General features: G+C 35.4%; 1 protein-coding gene across 4 annotated transcripts in view; it reads left to right on the top strand.

The window, feature by feature from the left end:
• Window positions 1–350: 350 nt before the first annotated feature.
• Window positions 351–24,088, top strand: part of LOC144980316 (uncharacterized) — a 59,599-nt gene continuing 35,861 nt past the window's right edge. The window contains exons 1-10 of one of the 4 annotated variants that reach the window (XM_078927974.1): window positions 351–462; window positions 6,521–6,636; window positions 7,455–7,549; window positions 8,842–8,932; window positions 9,236–9,310; window positions 10,542–10,639; window positions 13,727–13,855; window positions 18,545–18,693; window positions 20,414–20,525; window positions 21,452–21,547. In XM_078927974.1, the coding sequence (XP_078784100.1) occupies window positions 6,561–6,636; window positions 7,455–7,549; window positions 8,842–8,932; window positions 9,236–9,310; window positions 10,542–10,639; window positions 13,727–13,855; window positions 18,545–18,693; window positions 20,414–20,525; window positions 21,452–21,547 (921 nt within the window). In that variant the 5' untranslated portion in view covers window positions 351–462; window positions 6,521–6,560. Of the gene's footprint in view, window positions 463–4,331; window positions 4,695–6,520; window positions 6,637–7,454; window positions 7,550–8,841; window positions 8,933–9,235; window positions 9,311–10,541; window positions 10,640–13,726; window positions 13,856–18,544; window positions 18,694–20,413; window positions 20,526–21,451; window positions 21,548–24,088 lie in introns of those variants that run through there. The other 3 variants (XM_078927975.1, XM_078927976.1, XM_078927977.1) reach the window with 3 other exon arrangements.

Here is a 24,088-nt window from a genome sequence, read left to right as displayed (position 1 = left end):
GTGTGATAGTCAAACTTTAGTAGGTTTAATGAAGTCTTGTCACACACGCGTGATACACCGATTTTCCCTGCCACTGCCACCCAGACACACTAACATCTGACAAGGAGTGAGGGCTGTGGAAGAACCACAGACTACCGTGTGCAAACATTGGCGATTGGTATCGGATGGCAAACTGTGATCGTTTGAATTTGAAATGATTCGAAACACTCGTTACCCCTCCGCTCGCTCGAATCCTGATCGTCTCAAGCTCGTCTCACGTGTCAAGATCGTCTCAAGCTCACAACCCGCTGATCGTTTTACGATCGAGTGATCGTTTTACTAACTCGCTCTTCCGGCATTGAGATCGAGCACTGACTCGTGGCTTGGCGCTCGGTCGTCGATCGAGTAAAAGCGATCAAATAACCCAACACTACTTCTCGGTTTGTCGTGACACGGAAAGTAAACCGACACTACAAACGACAGGTAGCTTTTTTGACCATGTCTGTTTTTATTTTTCTGTATTGCTTTTGAGTTTAATATTACTGCAATTTATTGAAACGAAGTTTCAGAGGACCAAATAACAGCAAAGAGACTTTAACACCGCCCAGAAGAGTAAAAAAGGAAAAGAAAAAGTGCTTAGACTTAGACTTAGACTTTAATAGAGTTAGCAGTCCGCATCATCATAAATTCATAAGTCGAAATAGAGTTAGATTTACTTAGACGACAGAGATCGGTCGACTTCAGTTGTCTTTCTCTCTGCCTCATTCTCACCACTTACACTCACACTCCATTCACTTGACAAGCTGAGAGTGAGAGAGGGAAATGAAAATGATGGGAATGGGACTCTGGGAGACATGTATTCTCTTCTTCTTCTATCTTCTTACTCTCTAGTCTAGTCAGTATTTTACGCCCTCACTTGTGACTGAGTGAGTGAGTCATATTCATCGTTGTTCATTTTTAGACAGACTTCGCCACTTACACTGACTAAACTTTACTTTTGGGACTTATTATTATTATTATTATTATTATTATTATTATTATTATTATTATTATTATTATTATTATTATTATTATTAAAATATATTAACTTGGTGGAAAATACAATTTTTAAAAAATGATAATAATAATAATAATAATAGGCTAGCACTATTCAGTATCTGATACTGAATAGTGGTTTTGCACTATTCAGTATCTGACACTGAATAGTGGTTTTGTACTATAATACGGTGTTTTTTTTCCGAAACCCGACAAAGTTATGGGAAGAGGGCAGCTGTGGGAGTGAATCTCGGACTCAGAGAAGTGTACAACAGTGGGGAGTGAACCTGGGACTGGGTTTCAGCGGGTTTCGTAATAAAAAGCCGGACAACACCTGGCAATATCCGACAAAGTTATGGGACGTAGGCAGCAGCGTGTGTGTGTGTGTGTGTGTCGAGGCTGAGGGGGGGGGGGGGGGAGGAGGGGGTGAACCTGAGATTCAGGGAAGTGTACACCAGTGGGGAGTGAACCTGGGACTCTGGTTTTATAAAAAAGCAATAACAAATTGGGGGGGGGGGAATTACTTTTGTACGAAACCCGACAATATGCGGCAAAGAAGTGGAAAGTAGGCAACGCGTGGGGAGTGAACCTGGGACTCAGTGAAGTGTACACCAGTGGGGAGTGAACCTGAGACTATGGTTTTCGGCGAGCTTCAGCTAGTTTCATATAAAATCAATTACTTTTTTACAAAACCTGACGAAACCTTGCAATATCCAAGAAAGTTATGGGTAGTAGGCAACAGTGGGGAGTGAACCTGAGATTCGGGGAAGTGTACACCAGTGGGGAGTGAACCTGGGACAGGGTTTCGGCGGATTTTGTTATTTTAAAAAAGCAATTACTTTTTGTTTACGAAATGCGCCAAATGCCAACAAATTGGGGCAAAGTTATGGAAAGTAAGCAAATAATGGGGACTGAACCTGAGACTCAGGGAAGTGTACACCAGTAGGGAGTGAACCTGAGACTCTGGGTTTAGGCGGATTTCAGCGAGTTTCATATATAAGCAATTACTTTTTTATGAAACCCGACGAAACCTGGCAATATCCGACAAAGTTATTGAAGTAGGCAATAGTGGGGGGTGAACCTGAGATTCATGGAAGTATATACATGTGGGGAGTGAACCTGAGACTCTGGTTTTCGGCGGGTTTCAGCGAGTTTCATATAAATGCAATTACTTTTATACAAACCCGGCAATATCCGACAAAGTTATGGGAGATTCAGGGAAGTGTACGCCAGTGGGGAGTGAACCTGAGACTCTGGTTTTCAGCGTGCTTCAGCGAGTTTCATATAAAAGCAATTACTTTTTTACGAAACCCGATGAAACCTGGCAATATCCGACAAAGTTATTGAAGTAGGCAACAGTGGGGGGTGAACCTGAGATTCACGAAGTGTACACTTGTGGGGAGTGAACCTGGGACTCTGGATATTGTAAAAAGCCAATACCAAGGGGGAGGGGGAATTACTGTTTTACGAAACCCGCCAAAACCCGACAAAGTTATGGGAAGCAGGCAGCAGTGGGGAGTGAATCTGGGATTTGGACACAGATGAGGATTGAACCTGGGACTGCGAGAGGCTGATACCAGTGGACAGTGAGCTCAGAATGTAATTTTATTTCGAAACCTACCGAAATTATCAAAAGTTATGAGAAGTGGGCACCATTGGGCAATGAACCGGGACTCAGGGGAGTGCACACTGGTTGAGAGTGAACCTGGGACTGTGAGAAGAGGATATCAGTGGAAATGAACCTGGGACTATGGGAGTTGGGTACCAGACGAGAATGAAGCAATTACTTTTTTACGAAACCCGCCAAAACCCACCGAAAAACCATAGACTTAGGTTTACTCCCCAATAGTGTACACTTCCCTGAGTCTCAGGTTCACTCCCCCACTGTTGCCTACTTTCTTTCCATAACTTTGTTGGATATTGTTGGGTTTCGTAAAATAGTAATTGCTTTTTTGTTACGAAACCCAGTCCCAGGTTCACTCCCCAATGGTGTACACTTCCCTGAGTCCCAGGTTCACTCCCCACTGCTGCCTGCTTCCCCTAACTTTGTCAGGTTTCGGCGTGTTTCGGCAGATTTCAGGTTTCGTAAAAAAAGAAACACCCCTAAAAATACCAAGTGTATTCAGTAAATAGATGTCAATTGTAGTCTAATAATATTAGTAATATTCAGTATCTGTTTAAATTATTATTATTATTATTATTATTATTATTATTATTATTATTATTATTATTATTATTACTATTATTATTTTATTATATTATTATTATTTATTATTATTATTATTATTATTATTATTATTATTATTATTATTATTATTATCACGTAAATTTTAATATAATACTGCAATTAATTCACGGAAGTACATCATTCAATTAAAAATGGCAGAAAGTCTGGCCACATATTTATAATGAATCGGGATTGTCTTAGATGACAAAACAAACAAACAAACAAAAACAACAACAAGAACAACAACAACAACAAATGTGACAAACAGAAAAAAGCAAGATTTTAAAAAGTAATGAACAATAGAAGAGCACATCAATGAAAAACAACAACGAGATTATAACACATAAAATATATTCGTAATAAATCGATAACTGATTAAATAACTCCTACTACTTGATTTAAAAATCATAATCATAATAATGATGATGATGACGATTACAACAACAACAATAATAATAATAGTAAGTATAAATATAATAATAATAACAATAATAATAATAATAATAATAATAATAATAATAATAATAATAATAATAATAATAATAATAAAATAATAGTATAATATAAACATTAAAATATATTACAAGCAAATAAAATGATTAAAACAAAAATATTGGGGAAAAATAAAAGTTAACCCGGCCGGGATTTGAACTCTCGAACCTTAAGTTCAGAGTCAAACAGCTTATCCACCAAGCCATGGTGTCACTGAACTTTTAGTGACATTTAATCATGTCTATTTAGATATTAAAAAATGTATTTGAATGCCACTCTTCTTTTGATATTTTGAACTATGTTAATTGAACAATAGCAGAAATTTAAAAATAACGATTAAAATATTTCTACAACTTTGAATCGGGATGTCAGTAACTGCACGAGTTCAATCTGGTAGGCTTGTAGGTCAGCAGTTTATTTACATTCAACTGAGATTGTCGCACTTTTCACTCTCTCTATAATAAAAGAGTTCCTTATGGATACTGAATAGTGGCAAAACACTATTCAGTATCTGATACTGAATAACCACTTCCATAATAATAATAAAAATGATGATGATAATAATAATAATAAAAAGTCTTTATTGTCCTCAAAATAGTGGCAATTTGTCATTTGGCACATTTGGTTATACAATATTATAAAGAACATATATTATATGATATAATATATTGACATAATATACACATGTACATACATGGGCCAGAGTTTTGAGGCTGTCAAGATCTTGTGACTTTAGTACGGAGGGCACTGCAGTATTTCTTAGTTCTTCATGGATTAATTCGGCCTCATCTGTAACCAGAAATGTCTGATATGTAGAGAGGTCCTGGTTCGGGGTTGTTACTATTGATGTTGGAGGTCTCCCTACATATTTGTTGCCGTGAAGGAAATATTCTGAAATGAGTGGATATTGGATTCAGTAAACTGCCTTGACTATGAGCTAGTTCTCTCTCCAAGTTCAACGGTTCGCCTGATATTACTGTAATATATCGATTAATAAGTTTAGTTGTATTTATTTAACGTTTAGTTGTAAACTGCCAAACTGGCTACACTGCACATTGTTTTTAGTTTGAGTTGAATAGAAACCTTTTTCCGATTATCATCTAACAATCTTGTTGTGTTGTTCCTTGAGGTTTGACTTCAATATAATTATTATTATTGATAGAACAATATCAATACAATACACTTGGCGACGACATTACAATTACCAACTAGTTTTCTCAACTCATATCTGTTGAAAATGGGCAATTTGATATTATGATATAAATAAGACGCTATTACAATTAATTGTTTTCCACTGTTCTACTCATTGAGTAGATGAAGAGAATTTAAATAAAGACCTTTTTCCAAGGACTCAGCTTTAGGCTGCATACTTGAGCTTGAGCTTTTATATAGGGCAATATCCACTGAACATGCTCAAAGCGCTTTACAAGGGGTCCTAGGCCAACAGCAACACTTAACATGTAGAACAAGACATGACGCCTGTTAGGTGATATTACATTTTTTTGGACAGAGACAACACTGTTAATGGCCAGGAGCTCATTTTACACCTGAGTACGGTGAGAGAATGTGAGTAGAGAGCCTTTTCCAAGGACTCCACTATGGGTTGAGCAAGGCTCGAACCCAGGACCTTCCGATCCAAAAGTGAGTGTCATACCAGTAGACCACATAGCCGCACATGACTAGAATGAGGGACCAACAAGAAGGCAAATGTCAAACGACTAGACCACAAAAGCGCAGCAATTACTATTACAAGCCATACAAAATCTGATGTGCACATCATCTATGATTACAAACTCGATGTGGCAGAGTTTTAGCTACTTATATTTATATTCATAAATGTAAACTCTATTTTTACTTGTATTCACTCCTCAGGGTGTGTAACTGTTGGAATTAGAGTCCCGTTCAGAGGACATAAATTTAAACTCTATTTTTACTCGTATTCACTCCTCAGGGTGTGTAATTGTTGGAATTAGAGTCCCGTTCAGAGGACATAAATGTAAACTCTATTTTTACTTGTATTCACTCCTCAGGGTGTGTAATTGTTGGAATTAGAGTCCTGTTCAGAGGACATAAATGTAAACTCTATTTTTACTTGTATTCACTCCTCAGGGTGTGTAACTGTTGGAATTAGAGTCCCGTTCAGAGGACATAAATGTAAACTCTATTTTTACTTGTATTCACTCCTCAGGTTGTTTTATTGTTGGAATTAGAGTCCCGTTCAGAGGACATAAATGTAAACTCTATTTTTACTTGTATTCACTCCTCAGGGTGTGTAATTGTTGGAATTAGAGTCCCGTTCAGAGGACATAAATGTAAACTCTATTTTTACTTGTATTCACTCCTCAGGGTGTGTTATTGTTGGAATTAGGGTCCCGTTCAGAGGACATAAATGTAAACTCTATTTTTACTTGTATTCACTCCTCAGGGTGTGTAATTGTGGAATTAGAGTCCGTTCAGAGGACATTAAATGTAAAACTAATTTTACTGTATCACTCCATCAGATGTGAACTGTTGGATTAGAGTCCCGTCAGAGGACATAAATGTAAACTCTTTTACTTGTATTCATCTCCAGTTTTTATATGTGAACTAGAGTCCGTCAGAGGAATAAATGTAAACTCTAATTATTTGTATACTCTCAGGTGTAATTTGGAATTAGAGTCGTTCAGAGGACAAAATGTAAACTCTATTTTACTTGTATTCACTCCTCAGGGTGGTTATTGTTGGAATTTAGGTCCCGTTCAGAGGACATAAATGTAAACTCTATTTTTACTTGTATTCACTCCTCAGGGTGTGTAATTGGTGGAATTAGAGTCCCGTTCAGAGGACCATGTTTGCCAAACTCAAGAAAAAAATTGAAAATGAAGATGGAGCTCGCATTTCGTCTCCTCGCAGGAGTGAATCAGGTATAATTTTAACTCTTTCAGCGCTGATGCTATATTCGCATTTTCATCACAAAATGGCTGACACCTGAGTGAGGCAGCATGAGAATGACAAGCTAAGACAAACCAACATTCGAATTTGGCGCAAAATCTCAGTTAAAATACCCCCCCTAGGGCCAATTGAATGTTCTGATGAAAGAAATGATACCATTGGTTCAATTTATAGTACTTTTGTAGAAAGTAGGATTGGATTACATTATTATTTTTGCCTTTCAAGACTGGCCGCACTGTGCGGCCATTGGCCAGTAGAACATATTCTGCTCTGGCCGCACAGTGCAACGAATGGCGCTGAAAGAGTAAATAAGAATATTTATATATATTTAGATTCCTTTTATCCTCCCTTAAGGGAATATTATTGTAGAGTTTATTATTAAGGAGACTGTAATAATTGAGACGACAGCTCCAGTACAATGCCACAAAGTGAGTCAGTTACAGAGGGGGGGGTTGTGGAATCAAACTCAGTACCCTTTTGGTACCTTCTCAAAGCAAAGACCATACCCCGCCCCCTTCCCACTTAAGAAAGTAGTAATGGTCTTTCATAGTTTATATTAAAATTAAAGAATTTTATTTCAGTTTCCCTCTGGAAATTGTAGCCTGATACAGATCTGCTACTTTAACATTTTGGTATCTGTTCCAAAATGTCACAAAACGCCTGTCTAAAATATATATATATATTTTTTTTAGTTCTTTTTTTTCAATGGAAGATCGCGATTATGATGGTAAAGCCTGTAATGAATATGCTTGCTTTATTTATTTTTTTATTTTTTTCTTTAAATCTCAAGTGACAAGCCTGACAGGGATTGGAGCCACTCCACCGTCACACCATGGGAGGGATGCCAACTCACCACCAGCAAGCATTACCAGTGAAGATCCATCTGTAAGAGCATCAAATTTGAAGCCCACAAGCCTCACTGTCTGGGTTTTTTCTGATAAAGTTGCATTCGATTTATTATTTTTGTTGCAGGGGAATCTCATCGCTCAGTTGGTAGAGCATTCGCTTCACATGCAGACAGACCAAGGTTGATCTTGGGGGCAAATATAAATACATTACTAAAATTATGTTTTCATTTATTTTTTGATGTTGTCTGAAGAAGGGTTTTTTCTAGAGGACCTAAAAATATCTCTGTCATGTATCTGGAATTTAGTAATGTATTTATGTCTTTATTGGTTTTTTTTTTTTTGGAATCGGTTATATTCATTTTTGTTTAAGACATTGGTAACTGTAGCAAAATATCATGCAGATTTTTAAACAGTTTATAATTCTAAAAATATAATCTCAAGTAATATCTAGAATTTCAAAACTGGTATTTGTTTGGGTTTTTTTTTTTGTTTTTTTTTTTTTTTGTTTTTTTTTTATGTAGTTTGGCCTTGATTAAGATAAGATAAGATATACTTTATTGATCCTTGTGTGGAAATTATAATTCTGTATCACAACACAATTCGGTAATTTAAAGGAAATAGCAAATGTTAATAAATTAAATAAAAATTGGCAAAGAATATTAAAAGTCTTAAAAAGAAATAAAGTACAGTGGAACAACAAGGGGAAATATTATGGTGACTATGTGTCGATTATACTTATCATAAAATTCTTGTCCAATAGAAATTCCCCCGTGTGGTGTCCGGGTTCCCTCAACTGAGAGGGTCAAGAATAGCCCAACGCCAAGCCAGCGTGTCGTAAAAGGCGACTAATGGTGTGTGATTCCCCCATCTTTGAGTCACCTGGTCCTCCAGGTTGGGGGTTGGCAAAGGGTTAACACCCCTTTCCGTTAAACTCAAACCGTTACAGAAACGCAGACAGACAAACCAAATCCTTTTTTTTAGCTTGGGCGACCGAAGAGTTTCTGGAAGGACAGAATTTATGAAGGACAACAGACAAGCTGATATACAGAGAAGTGGTAAGACCTGGAATGAGATAAAAAAGTTGGCTCAGGATAGGGAAGGATGGAAACTGTTTGTATGTGGCCTATACCCTGACCCAGGGTGAAAAAGGCAATGATGATGATGATGAATATAAATTACAAAGGTAATTGCATAATATGAATGGTTCCTCTTTATAATATGATTCGTTTTTTTTTCTTCTTTATATAACAAGTTGACTCAGTATTTTTATGTCTCTCTGTGTACCTTTTTGTTACTAATATATGAATTCTATTCTATCGCCTTTCACAGTTGCGAGACGTGTCCTCAGCTAGAGACGACTATGCCGTGTTACTGCAGAAGAAGAATGAACAATGCAAGAAGCTGGAAGGAAACATCAGTGGTGAGCAAGTTGGGTTGTTTTTTTCTGTTTTGGGAATACGAATAAACTTTTTTTTTGTTTTGTTTTGGGAATACAAATAAACTTTTTTTTTGTTTTGTTTTGGGAATGCGAATAAACTTTTTTTTTCTGTTTTGGGAATATGAATAACCTTTTTTCTTTTCTTTTTCTTGTTGGCTGAAGAAGGGTTTTTGGTATTTTGTTCATTTTTGAGGCTGTTATATTCATTTCTGTTCATGACTTTTTACAGTCTACACAGCTTATAGCAGCTTAGTATCACTTCGTATCATATTTTTTGTTAAACAGATTTGGCGGCCCTGATCAAAGATAAGAGCAAGACGATTGACAAGCTGGAAAACTCCATCAAGCAACAAGATGAAGGTACGATTTTGAAAAATTATTACTTAAAATTTTCTTTTATTTATTTGTATATTTCATTTCTTTTGGGTTTTTTGGGTTTTTTTTTTCATGAATGAAACGATATAAAATTAAATAGGAAATTCCCACAGTGTAGCAATAGTAGTCAACTAATATATTTGACTCAAAGGCAGTTTTGTTGTATACTGACTCTTGGAGAGTCAGTTTGTTTGTTTACGTTCTCAACAGCAAAGTTATAATTATGCTCATAATTCTTTTCATTTCTTCTAATACATTTTGAGCTTGAGCTTTTATATAGCGCAATATCCACTAAACGTGCTCAAAGCGCTTTACAAGGGGTCTGTGGCCAACAGCAACACGTAACGTGTACGACGGAACTTGACACCTGTTAGGCGATATTACATATTTTTTCTTACAGAGACAAAGCTGTTAACAGCCAGGTACTCATTTTATACCTGAGTACTTTGAGAGAATGTGATTAAAGAACCTTTTCCAAGGACTCAACTATGCGCAGAACAAGGCTCGAACCCAGGACCTTCTGATCGAAAGCGAATGTCATACCACAAGACCACATTTTATATTAACCAAACGATCACGTTCCCCGAGTCCCACCCCAAACACTTCCTTTCGTTTCCCTCATTTCCTTCTTAATTTAGATGTGGTCTAGTGGTGCGGATCGGAAGGTCCTGGGTTCGAGCCTAGCTCAGCGCATTGTTGAGTCCTTGGATAATGCTCTTTATTCACATTCTCTCACTGTACTCAGGTGTAAACCTGGCCATTAACAGCGTTGTCTCTGTCTGAAAAAAATTGTAATATCGCCTAACAGGTGTCATGTCCCGTCCTTCATATAAAGTGTTTCTGTTGTCCAGGGACCCCTTGTAAAGCGCTTTGAGCACATTTTAGTGGATATTGCGTTATATAAAAGCTCATTTTTTTTGTTTTTTCTTATATATTATTATTATTATTATTATTATTATTATTTATTATTATTATTATTTTATTATTATTATTTATTATTATTATTATTTTTATTATTATTATTATTATTATTATTATTATTATTATTATTATTATTATTATTATTATTTATTATTAATATTATTATTATTATTTTTTTTTTTTTTTAATATTATTATTATTATTATTATTATTATTATTATTATTATTATTATTATTATTATTACTATTTGTTGTTGTTGTTCTCAGTGTTAAAATATGAATTGTACATTTTCAGTCATGTCCAAAAAGCTTCAGGAACAGAAAGAAGAGTTTGAATCCTACAGAGACAAATTGATTGAAGGCTATCAGGCGGACAAACTCAAACTAGATCAGGTCAGATTCTCCAATTGTTTTGTTTTTTTATTTATTTTTTTTTTTTTAAAGCATTTTTTATTATTGGTTTTGTGGTAGACTAGTTTAGACTAATTATTGTTTTGTATCCTCTTGTTTGGAAATGAAATCTACGAATGCTTTCAGTAGTTTGGATTGAGTGATATGTGGCCATCACCACCACCACCACCTTTCCCTTTCCCTTCCCTTGTTGCCTTGCACATCCGTGTGGAATTTCGCCTAAACGATCATGCTTGTAAAATTTATTTTTTTTATTTTTTTATTTTTTAATTTTCAGTTTAAAAATTTAACCACTCCAAATTGAGAAATTATGGAGCAGGCGGCACCGGTGTAAGAGAATGATCTGGACACGTTTGTATGAAACGTTGGCAGACAAATGAAGAAAGAAAAAATACAAGAAAATTTTTTAAAAACATCCCCAAAAAATTAGCCTGCCACGTAATGATAATAATGTTAATAATAATAATAATAATAATAATAATAATAATAATAATAATAATAATAATAATAAATCTTTATTGTCCTCAAAAAAGTGGCAATTTGTCACTTGGTTACACATTTATAACAATACAATATTGACATAGACACACTCACACAGATGCACACTAGTAACATTGTAGTCATCGAAAAAAAAAAAAAATCTTGTTCAGATCTTGAATCAATCCAGCAACTGGTATAGATTTATTTGGAATCTACTAATTGTTTGGGTTTTTTTTTTTTCTTTGAGTTAAAATTGACAAATTTATTTCCTCTCGAGAAATGGTGATAAAAACTGTAATAGAATGCGACCAACTTAAATTCATACTCCGTCAGAGCCATGAAGTCTCTGTGCCACTTAACTCTTTCAGCGCTGAGGCTATATTATTTACATTTTCATCACAAAATGGCTGACACCTGATTGAGGCAGCATGAGAATGACAAACTAAGACAAAGCGACATTCGAATTCAGTCCAAAATCTCAATTAAAATACCCCCCCCCCCCTAGGGCCAATTGAATGTTCTGATGAAAGAAATGATACCATTGGTTCAATTTATAGTATTTTTGTAGAAAGTAGGATTGGATTACATTATTATTTTTGCCTTTCAAGACTGGCCGCACTGTGCGGCCATTGGCCAGTAGAACAGATTCTGCTCTGGCCACACAGTGCGGCCAATGGCGCTGCAAGAGTTAACAGTTGGTAGTAATTGCCTCACAACCCTGAGAATGGGAAACTAGGCTATATTGCAAAGATCTTCCACCATTTTTAACATACCCAGCTATCCAAGGATTGTTTTGGTAGACAAAGGGGTCTATAAATATCTCAACTGTAACTGCCTGTACATTGATAAAGTTACATGTATATTTGCTCACTCGGACAACATGGGTGATTCCTGTTGACATCAGGCATCTTGTTTGATGAATTATCTATATTCTTTCGTGGAATGCCTAAGCGACGATATCGTTGGATCTCTTGGCGGAAGGGCATAATTAATTTTAATTAATTAATACCCTTACTTGTATTGTTACTTGTTAAGCAAGAAAGGTCTAAAATTTATTGTCACTTTTATGTTCCAAGTCTGAGAAAGGATTGATATAGATAAAGGTGGAATTCCAACTTTTTGGTTTGATGAAGCCTTGTGTCTTTTGAGATTCAGATTTGTGTAGACAAGAAAAAAGAAAAACCAAAACAAATTTTAAAATAATTAGTTGTTTGTTGTTAATGAAAGTTTCGGTTAATCTAAACATCACATTGATGTAGCTCAGATTTCATAGTTAAGCATATATGAGGAACATATCCTTTAAAGACACTTTGAAAACAAATTTCATTAAAAATTGAAAAAAAAAACAAACAAAAAAACGCACATACTTACATTACTATTTTTATTGGTTTTTTTTATAATGCATTGGGATATGCAAGATTTTAAAAGTTTCATCTTTTTATGTTTAATTGTCAAATTTAGACACATTTTTAATGTTTCATTTTTTTATGCAATGCTTATTAATATTTTAAAGTTTTATAATATTTACCAAATCATTTGTCCTGCATGCTTCAGATTGTCGTAGTGCAACGCCTTTGAATTTCATTCTATCTTACTTCATGTAGATGTCATGTGTTGTTTGTTTGATGACATAATTTACGATTTTTGTCATCATCATCATCATCATCATCACCACCATCAATGTTGTCATCATCATCATCATCATCATCATCATGACCACCATCAATGTTGTCATCATCATCGTCATCATCATCATCATCATCATCACCACCATCAATGTTGTCATCATCATCATCATCATCATCATCATCATCATCATCATCATCATCATCATCACCATCATCATTATTGTCATCATCATCATCATCATCATAATCATCATCATCATCATCACCACCATCAATGTTGTCATCGTCATCATCGTCATCATCATCATCATCATCATCATCAATGTTGTCATCATCATCATCATCACCATTAGCATCGTCATCATCATCATCATCACCATCACCATCAATGTTGTCATCATCATCATCATCGTCATCATCATCACCATTAGCATCGTCATCATCATCATCACCATCACCATCAATGTCATCATCTTCGTCATCATCATCGTCATCACCATCAATGTTGTCATCATCATCATCATCGTCATCATCATCACCATTAGCATCGTCATCATCATCATCACCATCACCATCACCATCAATGTTGTCATCATCTTCGTCATCATCATCACCATTAGCATCGTCATCATCATCACCATCACCATCATCATCAATGTTGTCATCATCGTCATCATCATCATCATCATCATCTATCTACACCATTGGTTTAATTGTTCACATGCTGTTCACTTGCATAGCGTTATCTATTTTTTTCACCAATTACAATGTAATGCCTTTTTTAAAAATTTGTTTTTAAAAATCTATATTGTGTGCGATTATGCCTGTAAGTGTGTGTGTGTGTGTGTGTGTGTGTGTGTGTGTGTGTGTGTATGTGCATTGTTGTAACTGTCGTCGCCCTCATTTTCCATTCTGAAGATTTAAACGAATGTAATCGATGAATGAATCAATGATTTCCCAGGACAAAAAAGAAATTCAAAAAGAACTCGCCGCTGCACAAGCCTATCAGGCTAAGTATTTCCGACAGGAAGAGGAAACGGATGAAATTCAAGGTCGTGCTATACAGGAAATGTCCAAAGTCAAACACCTGGTACTCCCTTCTGCTCTCCCTGTTATCAATTTTGTCTTGCAATTATTTCATTTTTCATTTCAATTTCATTTTTATTTTTCCTGCTTAAAAATTGTTAAAAATTTTTTCCTTGAAAATATTTTCAGTAAAATTTTTATTTTCTCTTACACAAATTGTTATTATTATTATTATTATTATTATTTTATTTTTTTTATTGCTCTGATTTTTTTATTTATTTATTTTTTTTTCGAAGAGAATATTTTTTTACTGCATCACAGTTTGACTGGTATTTTGACTGTTGTGGTGATGGCTTTTATTCTGGTCTGTGATTTTCATTCTTTTTAAATTTTTTATATTTCTTGCTATTTGCTTTGATTTTTTTAAAAAATTCTTATAACATTTGTTTTTGATTTTTTGTTTGTTTGTTTGTTCGTCTGTTTGTTTGTTTTGTTTTCTGTTCGTAATTGCGATTTCAAAGTTACTAGTAGACTGAAATCATTCAAACAATTTTGTTTTTTCATTCAGTCAACAATAAACAACCGCCCCCCTTTTGAACCCCCAAAAAACAAATAAACACCAGAAGAAAACAAATGAAAATAAAAATCAAGACAAACAAAATACCCTACTGCTCTGTCATTAAAATATAAATATTTGTATAATAAAAGCATAAATGAATACCATTTTGTGCATGTATGTATGTGTGTGTGTGTGTGTGTGATTGTGTGTGTTTATGTTTGTGTACAATGTGTCAGTGTCATAGACGTTTTCTTAAGTACATCAGTTTACACCTCCTATCTTTTTGTATTATTTTTTTTTTTATTTATTTATTTATTTATTTTGAAACTTCATCACACAAAAAACAAACAAACAAACAAAACGAAAACAAAATTCAATTTCTTATTGTATTGAATTTCTAACGTCAAATTTATGTAACAGTTTATAGTGCATGTCAATTAAGAAGACGCATTTTAAAATGCTCATTGCATCATTGTGAATATTTTTACAAAAGGGTTGTCATTGTCATTTTGGGCTTGTTTTGTTTTGTTATTTTTCACACGACAAATGGTTTTGGTGGCCTTGGGGTTTTTTTTTTGGTTTTTTTTTTGGTCCTTTCATCTTTTTGTTTTCAATATAATAATATATGATCAATTTAAAGGTGTGAGTATTTTTGGAACTGAATATCAATTCTGTTTATTTGTCTTTATATTATCATCTTCTTTTTTTTTTTTTTTGGGGGGAGGGGGGGGGGGGGGGTTGGGGTTCTAGATAAGAATGGCAAAAGATATACTATATAACAATGTTATATTCTGAATGGCAAAAGATATACTATATAACAATGTTATATTCTGAATGGCAAAAGATATACTATATAACAATGTTATATTCTGAATGGCAAAAGATATACTATATAACAATGTTATATTCTGAAGGATAACTTTTTTTTTTTCGACTAGAAAGAATTTTATATTTTATAAAAGTAAGTGGATCATTCTTAACAAAAAACATACTGAATGTTTTAAGCTCAATTTTATAGTTAATCTAACAACTTGAATCTAAGCAAAAGACATGCATGCCATTGTTTAAAAAACTAAGGGTGCTTAAGTGAGCCAGTAAAGATGAGATAAATAACAATGTGAAATTGCTTCAACAAAGGGCAATTTGCTCTATCAATGTTTTGTTTATTCATCTTAACGCCACTGCCACATTTATCTCATTCATCTGTAGTGTTTCATTCATTCTGTTTTGTTGATAAAGGGGAAACCTGAAACGTCCATTTTATATGTTTTCATATATTAAACTGAAGCTTTCATTCAATTTCACATTGTTATTTATTTCTTCGAGCTTCGAGCAGCCCCATTTACAACATTGCCCAGTATAGATAGTCATATTATAATAGTTGAAACAACACAAAAACCTGTCATCTGCATTTTTTGCGGCCGCAAATATCAGGGCGATCCGCAAATTTTGGCAAATTTCCCAAAATTGGCAAATCGTGGCAAATTTTGGGAAAATTGGCAAATCGCGTGGCAAATTTTGGGGAAAAAAAGAAGCGAAAACAAGATAACGAAAAATAAAGGTGCGAAACTTGAGAAATGTTGCAGCTTTGCCTGGGCCCAAACCAAGGGAAGCTACTCTCTACGGATAATGATCCTTTAAAATCTTTGTAACAACGCTATTTTGTAAATTGATAAATGTAACCTCCTTAAATGTAATAAATTGTCTTTTCTATATTTTTTTTCTGTATCGCGCATTAAGTTTTACTGAAACGCTTAGTTCTCCTCGGTAAATTTTTTGGCAAATTTCTTGGCAAATTTTGGGGTTTTTTTCGGCAACTTTTGGCAAATTTTAGGTCCCAATTTGGCAAAAAATGCAGATGACAGGTATAGATGAGTCATATTATAATAGTTGAAACAACACAAAAACAGATGCCATTTCAGGCCTCTCGTCTTCATAAAGAAACAGATAGTACATAGTAGCAAAAAAAAAAGGATGATGTTAAAAAAACAAACAAACAAAAAACAAAAACTAAAGCATTTATATAAGGTAATATCCACTAAACATGCTCAAAGTGCTTTACAAAGGGTCCCTAGCCAGCAACAATGCTCATGGGTGCCAGTTTTCCGCTTCATACCTCTGGTTTTAAAATCAAATTAATTTCCTCATTTTGTCAATATGTTTGCTGTGTAATCATTTAATAATGGTATAAAAACGGTGATGGAATAAGAGTAAAGTTTAGGCCGCATTTTCAGTAGGAACATTTTCAGGTTTGGCAAAGTGTCAAGATTTTAGTTTCAGGTTTCAGCACTTCTTCCTGCTGGCAATGCTTAAAATTAAAGGTGGAGACATGACGTCAATAAGGTGATAGTACATTTTTTTCCGACAGAGACAAGGCCAGATACTTATTTTACACCTGAGTGCGGTGAGAGAACGTGGGTAATGGGAATTTTCCAAGGACTCAACTATGTGTTGCTCAATGCGGGACTCAAACCCTTGACTTTCCGATTTGAAGGCGAGTGTCATATCACTAGACCACATGACTGCATAAATAATTAAATATAATTGAGCTTTACATAGAGCAATATCCACTAAATGTGCTCAACGCGCTTTACAAGGGGTCCCTGGTCAACAGCAACATTTAACATGTAGGACGGGACATGCCGCCTGTTAGGCGATGTTACAATTTTTCGGACAAAGACAATGCTGTTAACGGCCAGGTACTCATTTTACACCTGAGTACGGTGAGAGAAAGTGAGTAAAGAGCCTTTTCCAAGGACTCAACTATGCGCCGAGCGCGAGGCTCGAACCCAGGACCTTCCGATCCGAAAGCGAGTGTCATACCACTAGACCAGATAGCCGCACAATAACACCAATCGACCACAACACAGTATAAAAATAAATGCTTGCCATTTCAATAGGAATCTTCAAGAAATAACATTATTAATAAGAAGATTGTCAAAACCAAAATAAGTGAGTTTATTTTATCTTCGGGGCTCCCACTAGCTGGGTTGGTAGAGCACTCGCTTCACGCGCAAAGGGAGCAAGATCGACGCCGGGTGCAGTAGAGATTTTTTTCTGACCCCTCTGCCCACCCAGCAGTGAATGGGTAGCTAGCTGAGTCTGTTAGATTTGGTGGAAAGTACTTTTGCGATAGACTAGCGTCCTCGTCCTATCCAAAGGATAGCAAGTACTAGCTCTGCCGTTGTTTTAAAAAACATAGTATATGCAATGTTAATTGAATAGTACATACTGTGTTCTTTAATAAAACGGCAATGCTATTGTCCGTGTCACACTATAGAATCCGGGATAAACTCCGGCAAGCTCCACGGGCCCAATGGCTCTGGCGGATGACTTCTTTATTTTATCTTTACCTTTTGAAAATATCGTCGTCTCACAGTTTTTGGCGCTGATATAACCTAAATGTGTTGCAAGCGCTGAAAACCCTTAAAAACAAAACAAGTCTCACAGTTGCTGATCCTGGGTGGGGTTCCTACCTCCCATAGTGGGCAGGGAGGTACTTATTGTGTCTTCTATCCCCCTATATCTGTTTTCCAACTTGCATTCTGTCTTTGTCTTGGAATGAGATTGCTTGGTTTTGTCCTGGCCCTGGTCGGGGTCCTGGCTGGGAGGGAAACAGTCGAATGCATAGTTATTGTTTTGGGAGATGATATTTTTTTCCTTGTAAATCATCTCTCTGTTATGTATTGTTATATTTGTTCTAATTTATAATGTAAGCATTTGAGTGTGTTCTCTTAGTGGGGGCAGTGCTTGTGTCCGGATGAGACTTATTGGTGATCTCAAACTAAGTACATTGGTGGTGTGCTCTTGGAATCTACATCTGATCCCTATTTGTTCCCAGTTCCCCTTTGTCTTACTTTTTCTTGAATGCTTTAATTGTAATTCTAGAACTTTTTACTATCCCATTTTCTTCCTTTTTACTGGTGCTGATATGACCTAAATGTGTTGCAAGTGCCGTAAAAACCTTAAAAAACAAAAAACAAAACAGTTGCTGATCACAGAGGGTGAATTGTCCAAGTGTCGATCGGAGCTGGAATCTACTTTGCGATAGACTATTGTCCTATCCAAAGGATAGCAAGCACTTGCTATTGTTGTTTTCATGCTATGAAACAGGGATAAACTCCGGCTTCAATGGCTTTGAAGGACGATTACTTTATTTTATCTTTACCTTTTAAAAATATTGTCGTCTCACAGTTGCTGATTACAGAGGGTGAGTTGTCCAAATGCCGATCGGAGCTTGAGTCCAAGAGCCACCAATGCCAGACAGCCGAGGTCCAGGTGGAGAAACTGACCGATGAATTGGGACCTTTGAAGCAACAGTTCACAGCTCTAGAGGCAGACAGGTCAGTCTGGGTGTTTGAGAATGATGTATGCGGCTATGTGGTCTAGTGGTATGATACTCGCTTTCAGATCGGATGGTCCTGGGTTCGAGCCTCGCGCTCAGCGCATAGTTGAGTCCTTGGAAAAGGCTCTTTACTCACATTCTCTCACCGTACTCAAGTGTAAAATGAGTACCGGGTCGTTAACAGCGTTGTCTCCGTCTGAAAAAAATTGTAATGTCGCCTAACAGGCATCATGTCCCGTCCTACATGTTAAATGTTGCTGTTGACCAGGGACCCCTTGTAAAGCGCTTTGAGCACATTTATTGGATATTGCGCTATGTAAAAGCTCAATTTATTTTAATTTATGATGTGACCCACTGGAACTCTCTGGTAAAGAGACGAAAAAAATAACGAGTAGTATTTGAATTGTAAGCTTCAATTTATTAGGTGGAAGACAGATACAGTGAATGTTTCGGGTTTCCCCCTTTATCAACAAAACACGATGAATGAAAGACTAAGGATGAATGAGATAGATGTGTGTGAGTGGTGTAGTCAAGGTGCAGAAACCAATAGGTATAAGTTTAAATAAGTTTATTTACTGAACTACGCCATTAACACACATCTATCTCATTCGTCCTTTGTGTTTCATTCATCGTGTTTTGTTGATAAAGGGGAAACCTGAAACATCCACAGTTTATATCCTAGTCTAATAATAAATTGAAGTTTACAGTTCAATACTTATGGTTATTTTTTTTCCTTCGAGCTTCAAGCAGCAACATTTTCTTTATTGTTAAAGAGAAATGAGTTTAGATTCAAAATGGTTCGGATAAGTAGATTCAAAATGGCCATTCTATTCTTTGCTTTCAATAAACTACATTTATTGCCCTCGATGAAATCATTTTTAGTTTTTGGGAGATTTTTTTTCCCCCTTGTAAATCATCTCTTTGTTGTGTACTTTTTTAGTTTTGGTGTTTTACCTTATATTTTTGCAAACATTTGAGTGTATTTCTCCTTGTGGGGTCTTTTTTCTGGATGAGACTTTGAGGTGAGCTTAAACTTGTGCTGCTATGTGATCTTTTGGTATGATACTCCCTTTTTGGATAGGATGGTCCTGGGTTCGAGCCTCGTCAGGCGCATAGTTGAGTCATTGGAAAAGCTCTCTACTCGGGTGTAAAATGAATACCTGGCCGTTAACAACGTTGTCTCTGTCCGAAAAAATTATAATATCACCTAACAGGCATCATGTCCCATCCTACATGTTAAGTGTTGCTGTTGACCAGGGACCCCTTGTAAAGCGCTTTGAGCACATTTAGTGGATATTGCGCTGTGATTTAAATTAAATACTATCTTTTAAATATACACACACAAGTTCGGACTAAAGGCCAGAGGTATGGCCTATCTCAATTTATAAAATTAATATATAAAGTGTTGCTATTGGTTCTTGGTTGTATATTTTTACATTTTTGTGCATTTGCATTTATTATATATATATATATATATATATATATATATATATATATATATATATATATATATATATATATATATATATATATACATTGTCGCCATAGATTCTCAACTTTGGCATGCATGAAAATGTATAAAACATTTTCATGAATGCCACGTCTGTAAACCAATTTCCATTTTTTTGGATGAGTAAAGTATATATTATCCTATCTTATCTTATAACTTTTTGATTTTTTTAATTTTTAAAAAATATTTATTTTTGTTTTGATTTTAGTCACAGACTGAAAGAGGAAAACTCAGAGAGAGCTGAACTGATCACCAAATTGAGCAAAGAGAAATCTGTCTTTGACAAGCGACTGGATGAACTGAATAAAGAACTGACAGAGGTTATATTTTTATCATTTGATTACCTTTTCATACCTGCCTTCAGCATGGAAAAAATATGCAAAACTTTCAATTTTTGTCTCCATTAACAGCACTGTAAATATCAGCATTTTAGATTTTTTAAAACAAAACAAACAAAAAATAGTTTAAAAGGAATGTTTGAAGCCAGACCACACATTATCAAGAATTTGAAGCTTTATATAATATTCTTTTTCTTCTTTATCTTCTTCTTCTTCTTCTTCTTTTTTTTTCTTCTTTATCTTCTTCTTCTTCTTCTTCTTCTTCTTCTTTTTCTTCTTCTTCTTCTTCTTCTTCTTCTTCTTCTTCTTCTTCTTCTTCTTCTTCTTCTTCTTCTTCTTCTTCTTCTTCTTCTTCTTCTTCTTCTTCTTCTTCTTCTTCTCTTGACCTCCCATTCGGGCAATGAGGTACTTACTGTATCTTCTATCCCCTTATATCTGTTTTCCAACATGCTTTTTGTCTTTGTCTTGGAATGAGATTACTTGGTTTATCCTGGCCCTGGCGGGGGTCCTGGCTTGGAGGGAAACAGTCAAATGCAAAGTTTTGGGAAATGATTTTTTTTCCCCTTGTAAATGATCTCTCTGTTATGTATTATTATATTTATTTTGAATGTATAATGTAAGCATTTGAGTGTATTCCTCTTTGTTGGATTTTGTGCTTGTGTCCGTTTGAGACTTATAGGTAGATCTCAAACTTAAGTACATTGATGGTATGCTCCTGGAATCTACATGTTCCCTATTAGAACTAATTCCCCTTTGTCTTCCTTTTTTTATTGGGTACTTATGTTGTAATTCTAGAACTTTTTACTCTCCCATTTTCTTCCTTTTTTTTACTGGCGATGATATGACCTCAATGTGTTGCAAGCGCCGTAAAACCCTTAAAGTCAAAGACATCCCTCAAATCATTTCAGAAACAGTCCCAGTGCAACAACCTTCAAGCGAAACTCGCCGATATGGAAGAAGTTCACAAGACTTATATCAGGAATTCTGACTTGCAGAAGAATAAAGTATGTACGCCAAAAAAAAAATAAAAATAAAAAAAGAGCTTTTATATAAGTATATTTATATATAGCGCAATATCCATTAAAAATGCTCAGTGGTGCCAACCTTACATAAAAAATGCGTATTTTTACGCATTTTCATTCATTGTACACAATTTTCTGAGGATTGTACGCATAATTAAATTTCTATTATTTAAGCATTTTTATCATTCATACACCTTTTTGGTGTCCTTAAACACTTAATGTTTCTTGACCCATCAGAATTATACATGGATCTGGAAGTTGATTCTATTTTTCATATATAAAATGTAAGCTTATTCATTCTTTCAAATATTGATTATATCATTGCCAGTATGGTCTAATTGTCCATTATCAGATTTAGTGCTAATTATCGATTTTTTCAGAATTGTACGCATTTTTTCAAAATCTTACTCATTTTGGCTCTCCATTGTACACATTTGCATGGACCAGGTTTGGCAGCACTGCATGCTCAAAGCGCAGGAAACAATCAACTGTACCTTTTTGTAAAGATGATATTTTTTCCTTGTAAATAATTTCTCTGTTATGTACTTTTATAGATATTCGTTTTGAATTTATTGTACAATGTAAACATTTGTGCAGCTATGTGGTCTAGTGGTATGACACTCGCTTTCGGATCGGAAGGTCCTGGGTTCGAGCCTCGTGCTCGGCGCATAGTTGAGTCCTTGGAAAAGGCTCTTTACTCACATTCTCTCACCGTACTCAGGTGTAAAATGGGTACCTGGCCGTTAACAGCGTTGTCTTTGTCCGAAAAATTGTAATATCGCCTAACTGGCGTCATGTCCCGTCCTACATGTTAAATGTTGCTGTTGAACAGGGACCCCTTGTAAAGCGCTTTGAGCACATTTCAGTGGATATTGCGCTATATAAAAGCTCAATTTTTTTTGAGTGTATCCTTCATAGTAGGACTCTTTGCTTGTGCCTGGATGAGACTTTTAGGTCATGTCAAAATACAGTTGATTGCTTGTGGAATCTTCAGTTTGACCAGTCCCCTTTCTCTTCCTTGTTTTTTTTTTTGTTTTTTTTTTTTTGGTGATTTTAATTGCAGATCTATATCTTTTACTTTATTATTTTCCTTTTTGCTGGTATTTTTTTTTTTTCTTTACTGAAATGACTCGTGTCACAATTGCTGTAAACCCCCTAAAAACTTAATCATAAGCCATTTTGCCTCATGAATATTGTAGAGATAATCAAAATACAGAGTTGCCAACTCCCGTTTCCACCAAGGTTTTCCCAGTTAAAAAATTTATTCCAAAAAAATGAAGAAAATAAGAGTTTAAAAGAATCCTGACAGCATGTTTCTTGGCATCAGTGTTGCCAGGTGCTTTTTGAAAAAATCCTGCCAACTTTAAGCAAGAAATCCGCCAAAATCCACCAACTATATCCTACTTCACCTTGCGACATTTGCCCAAAATCTGCCCAAAACATTTGCCATTTGATTTAAAACCCTTTTTAATCCAAATGAGTGTATTGTCTCAGAATAAAACTTACGTTACTAAACGCTACTCACCTATTTACAACTGTTTACTTTTTAACGGCATGATGAAGATTCGGACTGGGTGGGGATCCTGGACTCCCATAGCGGGCAGGGAGGTACATACTGTGTCTTCTAACCCCTTATATTTTATCCAACAAGCTTTCTGTCTTTGTCTTGGAATGAGATTACTTGGGTTTTTTTCCTGGCCCTCGTCGGAGTCCTGGCTGAGAGGGAAACAGTCAAATGCATAGTTATTGTTTTGGAAGATGATATTTTTTTCCTTGTAAATCATCTCTCTGCTATGTATAATTATATTTGTAATTTTTTAATGTATAATGTAAGCATTTGAGTGTATTCCTCTTTGTTGGATTTTGTGCTTGTGTCCGGATAAGACTTATAGGTGATCTCAAACTGAGTACATTGGTGGTATGCTCTTGGAATCTACATCTGATCCCTATTTGTTCCCATTCCCCTTTGGCTTACTTTTTCTCAGGTGCTTTAATTGTAATTCTAGAGCTTTTTACTATCCCATTTGCTTCCTTTTTACTGGCGCTGATATAACCTTAAATGTGTTGCAAGCGCCGTAAAACCCTTAAAAACAAACATAACACACAGTGGTTTACCAGCGGATCACTTTGTTGAGATGCTAGGTCAAGAGGTCACTACTCTCCTTCTCTTTACCTGCACTCTGGTATGGCACGTGCCTGCAGTCAGTGAAGCGAGCAGTCTAATTGGTCTGATAAATAATGGCATCGCCAAGCCACAATTATCTGAAATGTAAATCTATACCACTCATGTTATAGATTGAAATCCCCCTCACACAGTGGACTAAATATCATAGATATCATCAGTATATTTCTTTCTCAGGAACACAGCAAAGTAGACTCACATTTTCACTACATTTATCTTTTAAATCAAATGTTTCTGGAATCCCTACAACAACAATCAGACGTTGCAGTTTATTATTATTCACCCTAGTACATAGTACAAACTGTCTACTTTCTGTTGCACTAATGTTAATTCAGTTCAAC

This window comes from Berghia stephanieae, chromosome 9 (genome assembly GCF_034508935.2).
Source record: "Berghia stephanieae isolate SIO BIC M18660-M18661 chromosome 9, UCSD_Bste_1.3, whole genome shotgun sequence".
Classification (NCBI taxonomy): domain Eukaryota; kingdom Metazoa; phylum Mollusca; class Gastropoda; order Nudibranchia; family Aeolidiidae; genus Berghia; species Berghia stephanieae.
The sequence above is the reverse complement of the archived record's forward strand: the minus strand, read 5'-3'. Positions and strand labels throughout refer to the sequence as shown.